At 41.0% G+C, this 12,080-nt stretch overlaps 1 protein-coding gene across 1 annotated transcript in view; it reads right to left on the reverse strand.

The window, feature by feature from the left end:
• Positions 1–7,808: 7,808 nt before the first annotated feature.
• The window catches only part of DDX10 (DEAD-box helicase 10), a 197,456-nt gene continuing 193,184 nt past the window's right edge, over positions 7,809–12,080 (reverse strand). Inside the window, exon 18 of the mRNA XM_072850575.1 lies at positions 7,809–8,494. Coding sequence (XP_072706676.1) covers positions 8,305–8,494 — 190 coding nt within the window. The 3' untranslated portion in view covers positions 7,809–8,304. The remainder of the gene's footprint in view (positions 8,495–12,080) is intronic.

The following is a 12,080-nucleotide window of genomic DNA, read 5'->3' on the forward strand; positions in this document are numbered from 1 at the left end:
AAGAAGCAAATCAGTTTGCAAAAGATGTATCAGCATCTACAAGAAGAGGCAGAAAGAGTAAATGGGCTTAATTAGTCACTAGACAAGGAACTAGATTAGCACATTCTTACATATATTTAAGAAATGCAAGCTTTTCATTCTACTCAGAGCACTTGATTCCTTAAGCTGGAGAACTTGTCTTTATAAAGAAGACTGTTTGAACAGCTGCATGGGTCAAGGACCATCTAGCCCAGCAGCTACAGCCACGGAGCAGATGCTGGATGACAGCATAGCCTGCGGGAAGGCAGCGGTGGAGCCTTCCCCCTGCATGCTGAGCTTCCACTGCGTGCTGATCCCTTGCAATCCCCTCCACCAGCTTTCTGCTAGGTGTAAGATTAGGAAAACAGATCTATGGAGTTTTTTTTTTTTTAAAAAAAGTTGTCAGTGAGGATGTAGGCTTGAAAGAAAGTTCCTGGCCCAGCCTCTGACAGCTGATACTCTTGTGTCACCTTGTCACTGCCTTACGCCGTAGCACACAGGTTTGCCAAGGGTCATCAGCCAGAGCCCTGAGCCCCTCCTAGGGACTTTCTCCCCTGTGATAGGGGAGGAAGGGTTTTGGCAAGAGGGTGCCAAAGACAAGCTTGATAGCTCCCTACAAGGCTATCAGATGTTCTTATCTTCCTGATGTAGGATGGAGAGATTTACAGAGGAAAACGCTAAAAGTAGTCAGATAAAGGCAAATATAATGATTTATCTCTTGGAGGAAGAAAGGGGCTCATGTGCACCACACGGTGCGTTTCAGACAGTGTTAGAGTGAAACGGGATGTTTGCCACTCACCGTAATCTTGCTGGTTATTTTCTATTGTGTTTCTTAAAGTATGTCCCAGGTCTCCATCACACAACCATCCCCACAGGTCAGGACCACTGAAGGCAGGTTTAGCAGCATCCATGTAGGAATTGTGCCATTTACCGTGACCTAGGAATTGTGAGCAGGACACCTGGTTTCCCTCCAGGGAACAGGATCCATCTGCAAGCTGACTTGCATTCATTTGAGTATGCGATATTGTGTGAGATGACACCAAATCATTTACTGAACTCCCAGCGTTTCTCTGCACCCACTAATGACCATTTCAGCCAAAACCAATCAGGTTAGGGTTGCACAGACACTCTGTTAAAAGGAAAAAACCTAAATTATTGGGAAGTTGGCACAGGGTAACAATGGGGAATCAAATCTCCCAACCGGATGATCAACTGCCTTCTGGTGGGAACAAGTCTCCATTGCAAGGGTCCTTGTGGCAGCATCTTCAGCTGGATCAGGAGAGACTCCTCAAACCACTGTTTTGCTCAGTTCTTGGCATCCAGTTGGTCTTGGTCCTGTGACCATCCTTCCACATGCATAATTCACTGCTATCCATGCACCTTAACTACAAAACATCCTTTAAATATCTTAACTACATACAAAAGACTGTCCTGTGTCACCATTTTTGCAGGAACAGTTTCTATCGACTATTTACAAATGTCTTAACTGCACACAACGGCCTAGGCAGGTCTCTGCCACTTCACCCAACACTTCACCCAAGATGTTGATGCAGGCATACAAACTGGACCGGACACAGCAGGAGTTGTCTTGGGGAAAATTTCTAGCACTGTCCAAAATTCCCACCTGGAGTCAAATACTGAATCGTGAAGGTTCAGTCAATTGTCTCATCTGAAGTCGGCCCACAGGCTCCAGTCACTCCATCACCTCATCGCTGCAGAGCACAGCCTGGGGGTGCCTGGACCACTCAAGGAATGAACCACTTAATGCGCTGGGTGTGCATACCGGCACAGCCCTGACACCCAACTTGATGGTCATGCTTCTTATAACTTAAGCCCATAACTCTTGTCACCTTAGTCAGAAATGGCTCTACGGAGGGTTTAAGAGACTTTTTACCACCTCCCATGTCTGCGCAGGGCTGGAAGCCAGGGCAGAGCTCGCAGTGGATCAGACCCAGGGCAAGGCACACTTGCCTACCCATGAGCAGCCCTTTTATTGACAAGTCAGGGCATCGATATGAAGCACATCAAGTTTCTGAGTGCAACTGAGAGTGTACTGGAACAGACTCACCTCATTGCTAGGGGAAATGATTCACATTAGTATCTGCTTTAAGAAGGGAACACAAAGTTCTCTTAAAACCAAAAAAACAAATCCCAGTGTTTTCCACAAAGGCCTGGTAACATCTCCAATTAAATAAAAACTGTACTCAGGGCAGTGGCATCAAAAACCTGTAACCCTGCTGAGATGCAATTTGTAAGACATTTGTGGTGACTAGCAAGCTTAAATTAGTTCCTAAGCTATACTCATTAGCTTTCACTGAGTTCATGGAATAAAAACAAGTTGCATTTCAGTATAATGAAATGCAGTTGGTGGGAAGAATCACATGAGTATAGCCATTAAACATACAGATTAGAGGAACCATTTCACTTCCTTATGAAGTGCAGCACAATGTATATAAGACAGACTTGCAAAAAACCGAGCCAAACTCCATTTCACCTTAAGTGTGATAAGCTCAAGCACACCAACACCAGTAACAGCAAGTTCAATTTCCAGCCTGTACTTACACACGGCTTTTTCATAACAGCTTAGGTTTAGGATCAGAGGGACAAGCTGTGCATGAGAGAGAGGACTTCTGTAGCCCCAGAGAGGCCATAGCCAGGAACATTATCCTCCTCCAGGAGCCCATCCGTGATTAGAGAGAACAATGCTCATTAGTTTCCTCTTAATGCAGCTGAAATCTCAGCACAGCTACTTCTCAACTTGAAAGGATTTCAAAAACTGCTCAACAAAACTAATTTAGTTTAATTAAACTTATCTATATTTTATAGACAAAACACATCTCAGATGATGTGCAAAACTTATAGATAGCATCTACCCAAGAGATTCCACTCCTGGGTAAATCTGCTAGCTGATAGCCCAGTGTAATTTAAGCAATCATTTTTACATGACTGAATCTGATGAATAGTTTTCTTTGCAAAAAATGGCTTCTGGCCAGACATGGACAAAAATAGGCAATGCACAAGGCATTCTTGGAACAGATCAGCTTCTCGCTACTGATTTAATCGTAGCAATACCTCCTAACAGGCCTGAAAAGAATCTTCTTCTGCATTAGGCTTTCTAATTCGTTGATGTTCTTGACTGACTCATTTGCCTTTGAAGTTTGGGGAGTACTTCATTATAAAAGTGTTCACTTGGTATAGACTAAAGCCTTGATAGCAATTTTTATGATTCACAAAGATGACGACTGCAATTTTCTGGCACCTAGTTCCACCTTTTAAAGATAAAACTTGCAGATCCTTCTGAGAATAAAAAATTAATCTGAAAGGATGAGACTAAATTCAGAGGAGCTGCAAACACCAGAGAAGAGAGCAATAAAACAAAGAAATCTAATGAAATATGGTCAAAAAGTGAAGGCAATAGTCTTTTCTTACTAGAACTATTGATTGGAAATTTTATTTCTCTTGGAGTTAAGATGCATTCTGGATCTTCTAGCTTGAAGCACGCTGGGTGCAAGGTTTGGCTACGCTTTGCTCAAAGTCCCTATCAAATTAAGAACGAAAGAGGCTGCTGCACGAGAAAGTGTTACTGTCCTTCAGCTGCCTGTTACCAGCCCTCTGCCCAGTTAGCAAAATGGACGGTGTAAGGGTTCATCTGTTTCAGGACAGAACCAAGCAGCTTAATTTAAACCTCAGGTTATTAGTCAGAGGAAGGTTATGGCTGGGGCAGCGACCTCCAGCATAAAAGCAGCAGCATCCTGAACCACAGTGGCCATTTCTGCAGCAACAGCCTACCATAGCTTAGCATCCCTGCTACAAGGCATACTCAACCTCTCACAAGAAATAAGCGTCAACCAGGTCAAACTAGGGAGTCGCATGATAAGGAAAAATACCCATTTGCAACCTTTACTGGGATACATTTTCTTCTTCTGTTTTATATCAATTTTATCATATGTATCCAGGATTATAGGAACCCACAGGGTCACTTCAGTATCTTCAGATCTTGACTATTTTTTATAGTCTGAATTGAATGTTCTCTACCGCAGGTCTCTGGTTTTTAATGTTTTGCTTCAGGCATTTCTCTCTCTTTACGAGTCTGGTCAGAGAGCAGGACACACCAGTCAATGCTCTAGCTGGATTCAGACAGTTGCAGGAGGAATAAAAATTGTTTTTTATTTCTATTCATATAATAGTTAAAGGAAAATACCCATTTAAAATGTTAAATATTAATTTGCAACCACTTATGTTAGAGCCTAAATTTCTTATACTTTTCACACAATTTAATGTGCTGCATCAATAAGGTCTTTACAAAGTGAACACCTAAGAGAAATTTCTATGATGCTGAGGCAGAACGGTATCTTTGCAATGACACATTTTATACGCCTCGTGAAAATACTGCAAGATGGACACCTTCAGTAGCTAGCACATTTAGTGTCAGTCTATTTAACTAATCTAAAAAACCCAAACTCTTCAATGCTATCATTACTTTTACCTGACTTCCAGTTTCCATCCAAAAGAGGCTTCAATCAAATCCAGTAAACAAGTGATCTATTATGTTTTATGCAACAGAGAAAATTTGACTCTGAATATAAGCCCACTAAACTATACCATCATATAAATGCCTAATGTATATCCTTAGAATTACCTAAATGTACTAGATGTAGTCTTAATGCTATACCCAGCTATAAATCAACACACTGGAACCATTCTAGCAGCAGAACGAAATCAACCACTATTAATATAAAGTACAAATGCAAACTAATATGAAAATTCATTATTTAAAACAAAATTTCCTGCTTGGCAATTTAAGGATGTCTCCTGGCCAACAGCCTTGGAAAATACTCACCACCATACTCTGACTTTGCTACCCCTTCTAAAGGAGCCCCCAAAGGGGACTTTCCCTCCCCTCCTCGTGGAGAGCTGCAGGCTGCGGGGGTGAGAAGCCTGAAACCCCTCCCAGGGTGCTCACCGCACCAGACACCACAACATCTGAAGGTTAGGGTCCTGCACAGAAGGCAATTCAGACGCCAAGTGGGAGGCTGCTCTTGTAAATCACAAGTGATTTAGGAGCTGTGGATTCAACTACATAAAGTCATCAGTGAAGTCTTTGACTACAGGCAAGCCAAATGATTTCCACACTTCCATTTCTCCTGTGTAAAGCTGGGATAATAATGCGTGCGAAGTACAAACTTGCAAAAGCCTGGGATTTGTTCTGATGCTACAGCAGCTCATGCCGTACCTGGGACCAGGAGAAAGGGAGACGATGGGCGGTGTCCCCAGCTGGCCCCACTCCACTGGTCCGTTAGCCCCGGACGCACATGCCAGGTCTTTTGGCAGCAGGTTGAGAGGTCTGCTGGTGTGAAATGCAAACAAGCTCCATGGAAAACACCCTTCCATCAAGTCACTCCTTGTGTTTATGAGATTAATATTTGGTTTGTGTGCTTTGCACTTCTTTTCTTACTCCAGGAGCACAGCTAAAAGCAGGGTTAAAAGAGGAGCCTCTTAAACCAGGTATACAGCTGACGGGAATGATAACTCAGAACCACAGCCACTGCCTCAAAATGCTGAATCCTGGCTTTTTTTGTCTTGTTCTTTCTAGCACACATAGCAGTTTCCCATTCTTAGATACACTCATCACATGGTGCATCTGCCTTAAGCCCCTTCCCTCTACTTTTTCACAAGGCTCCATTCTTGTGGGAGTTACACTCTAGATATACACTCAAGGACAGCCATGTTTGAAGTAGATGGACAACACATTTGAAGTTCGCAAGGATTCGAGAAACAATGGCTATATCAGACAACACAAATACATTAGAAACTCCATTATCCCAAAATACAAAAGTAAGAGCACTTGAAAAATTATTTTATGCAGACAATGAAAACATCACTAGAAGTGCAGCACAATCCTTCCAATATACGTAATTTAATTTTGAGTCTTACTGCTCACTGGGTAAGAATACTTCTCTCACACCCTAGCATATGAATGAGAATATTCCAGTAAGAAACGGTCGATCTTTTGGGTTTTTACTTCCTTGCCCCAACAATGTTCAACCTTCTCAGAGCAAAGATTTGAATTGAGAGACATTAGGTGATGTACAAGACAACTGATCACCACAAAGTACACTATGAATCTACGAATACCTCTGAATAAGATGTATACACCACCATATGTATTATCATCTACATCCAGCTCATCTTTGAATAGCTTTCTGCTGTTGGTGCTCCTTGCACTGAAGTTTACCAGCTCCCTCCACGACTGCCGGAGCAGGACCTCTGTTATCCCAGTGCAGAGGCATTTGCTGACACCACTCATCACATTCACTGCAGCCGTTCACATGATGGAACCTAAGCACAGTCACAACACCATCATATCGGATCCTTCTTCATTAACAGATTAATCAGCAATACTATTCCCACTAATCCCAGATCACAGTATTTTCCAGGCCCACTGTGGCACTGCAGACTAAACAACACTGTGCATCAGCTGCCAAGCAGGTCCCATCTTTCATGTTTAGCTGGTTGTGAAACTCGGTCATTTCTTCTCATTCCACATTGTCAGGAAGGAGCAGATGGCAGATGTGCTCTGCCTATAATATTGTTTTGATGATACCCTGCCTGCTGGCAGAACAGCAGAGGCAACATTTGGAGATAAGAATTTGCAGTATATTTTCAGTTTTGGATATCTGAGCTAAAAGATAGCATGGGGTACAGGGAAAGGAAGAAAAGCTTGTACTGAATTGGTGCTGATAGATTTCTGTAACGAAAAAGTGATATTGAAAAAAACAAAGGGGGTATTTACTTTAATATCTTCTTCCTATAGGTGACGGGAAGACCAAACAGATACAGCTTTCTGAGACAACGTGTACTTTATGATTCGCTGAAGGGAAGCAACAGGGGAAAGCCCTCGGGCATTTGTACCTACTCAGTGTTTTACTCTCTACTTTGCCATATAAACTTCACTAAGACATGGGTCTGCTGAAAACAGACAATCATCACTTTACGTGCCTGTTCGCTGTCAAAAAACTTGTGTCAGCAAACAAAACACTGGATTTTCCTGTTCTCCTTTGTTTTCTCACACAGCAGCCTTCCCTTTGCCTAGGTCATTTCAGAGATGTGTAAAACTCTCAGCAGTTTTCATCATTCTCCATATTGCCTGCAAGGGTTTACCATGCTTTTTTCTGAACGATGTGCCAATATTCTTGAGGGGGTAGTCAAGAATGCAAGCAAGACAACAGTGAATTTGGCTCATAGCTGGCATTTGGGTGCAAGCAAGAGAAGAAAATCTACTTAAATAACTAAGAATTTGTTATTGTATTAATATTTTGGTTTGCTTCAGAGAGGATGCCCACTTCTTCCCTTCCCTGGGAAAAGATAGCCTCACATAGCCTGTATCTTGTCGCTATTCAGCAAAGTGCAGTGGTTATGGGTAAGCATGCACAAAATCTGCAATAAACAGCCATGGTTTGATGGGATGAAACGTGAAAATATACTCAAAAATAAATTATTTTTCGTCATTATATTTGGTCATAACAAAAAAAAGTAGCTCACTTCCAGTTGTAAGTCTGCCACAAAATCTACCTTGTAACCAGTTTTATCAGGCAGTGTTATGCTCTACCTTTTTGTGGCATCACTGTGTTCTCATTCATATGGGATTCAAACGCAAGATGCAAAGTTTTAGCTTCTAAAAGTTGTCTTCTGAATTGCCTAACACCAGTGACAATCATAATAGAAATGATAAATAGAAAGGATAAATAAATGCTTTCATAACAAAGCTATAAGAGATACCAAAAGTTTACAATAAGGCTTCAGAAATTTTTATTAAAATCTTTTTAAAATATGTGCATGATACACAGAAGAAAAAATGCATTTTATTTTTAAGTAATATGATTTGAGCTGCCAACGGTATTTCTTCTTTAATAATTTTAGTACATGTTTATCTTCTAAAGTATCAAACCAGACACAGTCAAGGAAGGAGCATCCTGTTTTTATTTAAAGCAAGATTAAAATAAAAAAAAAGATAATTGCTTCAAAACTTGGAGATTTGAAATTACGAACATGTTACTGCAAAATGACATCTGGGGATTTAGGTTGGAAAGTTAGTTTAGAAAGCCTTATGAATCAAACTAAATACTGTCTATAATCTATGAGCCAAACTAAGGCAATCCCATTGCACATGGAACTCATTTATCTACGTCCACTGACACCCAGCTGCCCAGATGCCAAATTCACCTTGTGTAGACTACTGACAAAATTGTGAAGATGTCCCAGAAAAGAAAACCTGCAGAAAAATAATTAGCTGTGACTGTTGAGCAGATGTAGTACAAGCTCTTCATCCTCTGCCAGAGAAAGCCCAGTATCTAATGGCAAATAGGGGTCCTCCTCTTGGCTGAATTTCGCCTTCTTTCTTTTCAGTGGCATTTCTTCTGCTGCATTATTGTTGCTATAGCTTCTTTTCTTTCTTCCACTCTTCTCCTCAAGTTCACTGCAGAAACAAATCAATTAGTCTTTTTAACAACTGTGGTAATCAATATCATCATGTAATCAAACAATTCATTTTAAACAAGGCAAATTATGTCAAGATAAGAGCAAACAAAATTACAATTCAGAAGGGTGAAGCAATAGAAGCTGATGAACTCTGAATGTCTAAATTAGAACTGCTTTCAGGCAGAGGTGGTGGTGGATGTTCTGCTGTCTTAATTTATTACAGTATATCAAGATATTGCTATCAGCTTTATCTAATATTCGCTGCCTTATAGAGTGACAGACAGCTTCACCAAACTGATTTAGTGATGTGTCAGTGGACCTTGACATGCATTCGAGATCCTGTCTAAAATAAATACGCGACAAAAATAAAAAGATGAGAACTGTCATTTCACTAGTGAATCCTACACTTAATACAGTTTTGATTTGGGTCCATCTCATTCAAGCTACTCTTTGCCCTTCTTTCAGAAGGTTTCCTTGGAAGCCATTAACCACCTCTGCCATGAGAGAAAGAGAAAAACTCAAACCTAGTTATTTTCCCTGGTGAATACCTATTGCTTCTGCTGCTTTTCTTAAGACTTGAATAAATTGCCTTTTGCAGCCTTCAATCTGGACGAAACAGCTGCGTATTTGTTTTAATACTTTCAGTTCTATCATATGGCCACATGACAGCAACAGGAAAAAAGCCTAAGCTTTCATGTACCTTCATGTGGTTTTTGTCCATAGCGTAGAAAATATGCTATATATCATCTTATCTAAGATTATTTTGATCTAATCTAACAAAATCTATTCTAAGATACAATATCCATGTACAGTATGTGAAAGGATGGTTTCATCACTCATTGGAAACCAGCCTAATCCAAACATTAACCCCAAAACATGGCAGTTTTCAAGACGTTCCCAAACGGTCTCTGAGAGGGATCGACAGCACAATGCTTCCTCCTTTTCCTGGATTGTACACAGTGCTTTCTGGCTGCATCTCCATCAAGACGAAGGAGTAACACCAGATCTGATGGCCTTGCACTGGACTGCAGTTGTGTGACTTTCATACAAGAACAGTACCAACTCCTGCCTACTCATTACAGCACAGAGAGAGGAGGGAAATCCTATGAGAAACAGCTTGCACTTCTACAATTACAACAAATGAAGCACCCTACCTTTATATTGTCCTTCCCTGCCTATCCAAAAGAAACCACGTAAAGCAACCTGATCTAGTCAGAGATGTCCCTGCCCGTGGGAGGGGGGTTGGACTAGATGATCTTTAAAGGTGCCTTCCAACCCAAACCATTCTATGATTCTATGAATAGCTGATGACTGTGCACCAAATACTTTTCCTAAAATTGGGATACTTCAAAGGATATAGCAACTTTGCCAGCCTTGAGTTGTCATTTGCATGGGGGTGACTTTTCAGTGCTTGCTAGCAGTGTTTATTTTATTCCTTTTCTGGGGACTCTCTACTTCTCTCTGCAGTGCTTAAGATATTCCATAAATGCTGAAGCTATACTGACAGTATACGAAAACACTCTAAAGCACTAAGACTTCTCACTTTTCCAAGTGGCCAGTGTGGGTTTGGGCTGGAGTTTCATGGTGTTCACTTTGATCAGGACAGAGTATGGGGGTTCACTTTAAAAGCGTAAGGCTGAAACCTCATTAAGTAAAAGCATTTCAGCTTATTTGCAAAAGAGCCAATTATTTCCAGCATTTGAATGGACTCTGAAGCCGTTTGCATTCTTAATTGACTAATGCTTCATCTAGGACATTAGTTCAAAACATCTTAGCAATTAAAACAATGCAGAAATCTCATAAGTTATGAAATAGCAGACTTTAAATACCAAAAATAATATACATTTTTTGACTTTCAGAGGCCCATAGACCTAGATGTCTGTAAGGTGTAACATTTAAATATAAAACACATTCAGAAGGAACTGTGAGATTTCTAATTTTTTCTACAGACAAAAGCACATCAACACAATTATGATTAATTTCATCATAAGTTTTGTGGGAAGTTTATGCTGAGTCAAGCTGTTTCTTATTATTACTGAGGGATCATGGTGCTCGATTAGTAGTACATACTAAAGATGTATCTACATGTTACCAGCTGTATTTTCACACTAATTTGACCCCTACTGGGCTGTAAGCTGGAGAGGTGAATAAGGAGGAATGTATAACACAGGAAGCAGCAGCAAAGCCACTGAGCAATGAAGAGAGCTAAAGGCTTGTGTTTTCATGACGCACAAAAAGTAGAAGCAAAACAGTATTTGATAAAGGAAACTTAGGAAGAAAAGCAGAGAATCATGTGGAATGTCCGAATAAGATGTTCATAATTTTGAGATGCAAAGAGAAGAAAGACAGACAGTACCTGTCCATAGGATGGTTTGGGTTGGAAGGGACCTTTAAACATCAGCTAGTCCGACCCCCAGCCCTGTTCCTGCGGGATGGATTTTTACCAGCAGTGTTTTGGGTGGCATGGAGAGGGGCTGTAGTACTCTGGAGGGGCAGAGATGTAGCTTTTACAAAGGGTGAAAGTGGCAATTTTAGAAGGAAGCTGGAAAATCACCAGGAGAGATGTCTGGCATCATGATGCCAAGGGGTATCCCATACTCCATCTGGGTGCTTCTCCTTAACTGTTTGGACAGAAAGCTCTTTGGAGATGTAATAGGTGTAATTCTCAGGTGCGCATGTAAAAGGGCAGCTACACGGGGATGACTTCTGCACTTCTTGTCAAATGAATTCCTCCTCGGTCTCCATTGACTGAAGGCCTGTCAGCCCACCCTGCAGAGCCAATCTTTTTATCGTTAGTCTCTTCCCATGGACATAAATGGTCCCTTATGCCTCACAAACACACGAACTGATGCACTACCAGCTGGCATCCACAAATAGCCAAAACAAAATAGAGTTATTCTAAGGTGAACTATTTTCTAACAGAACAACACAGTTAGAAAGCAACCCCACAATTCAGATCCAAACCAAAGCCAGCGCGTCTCTTCGTCTTCTATTTATAACACTTAGAAAGTGGCATGTGCAGCTGGATTACAATTCCTTCCTTTTACCATCTGGTGCAATTTAGCTTTTCAGCCGCCTGAACGACCTGCATGGTCTGAAGCTGCCTGATGGAAGGATTTACTGGGATGGGCTGTGTTTACACAGGCGAGGAGGTACTAACAGCCGGCTTATCAACAGGCACAGTAATTTCTGTGGTCACCATTTGCCCAGCTGTAACAACAAAGGAAGGTACTATCATTTGATAGGTAATGTTCATTACTCAAACACTAAAGCACGGTTTATGAATCCTGTCCCTTAAATAAATGCCTGCATATATGAATGGCATCTGGGAAACAGGGGATCTATGACCCTGATAGCTATACACCAAGAAACTCTCTTAATTTAACTACTAAAAAATAATCTCACAAGTGTGTTTTGAGGTGATACCAGGAAAAAATAGAAAGCTTTTAACTGTTAGTATTTAACTCGCTTCTGGGCTTCAAGGTATGTCTTGACAAGCTGTAAGATTTAGATTTTAAGTGCTTGAGTGTCAGCCATTTGAAGTGTGTGGCCACACAGCCAAGTTGCTGTTGTTTAAACAAGGT

Source organism: Ciconia boyciana, chromosome 1, assembly GCF_034638445.1.
Source record: "Ciconia boyciana chromosome 1, ASM3463844v1, whole genome shotgun sequence".
NCBI classification, from domain to species: Eukaryota; Metazoa; Chordata; class Aves; order Ciconiiformes; family Ciconiidae; genus Ciconia; species Ciconia boyciana.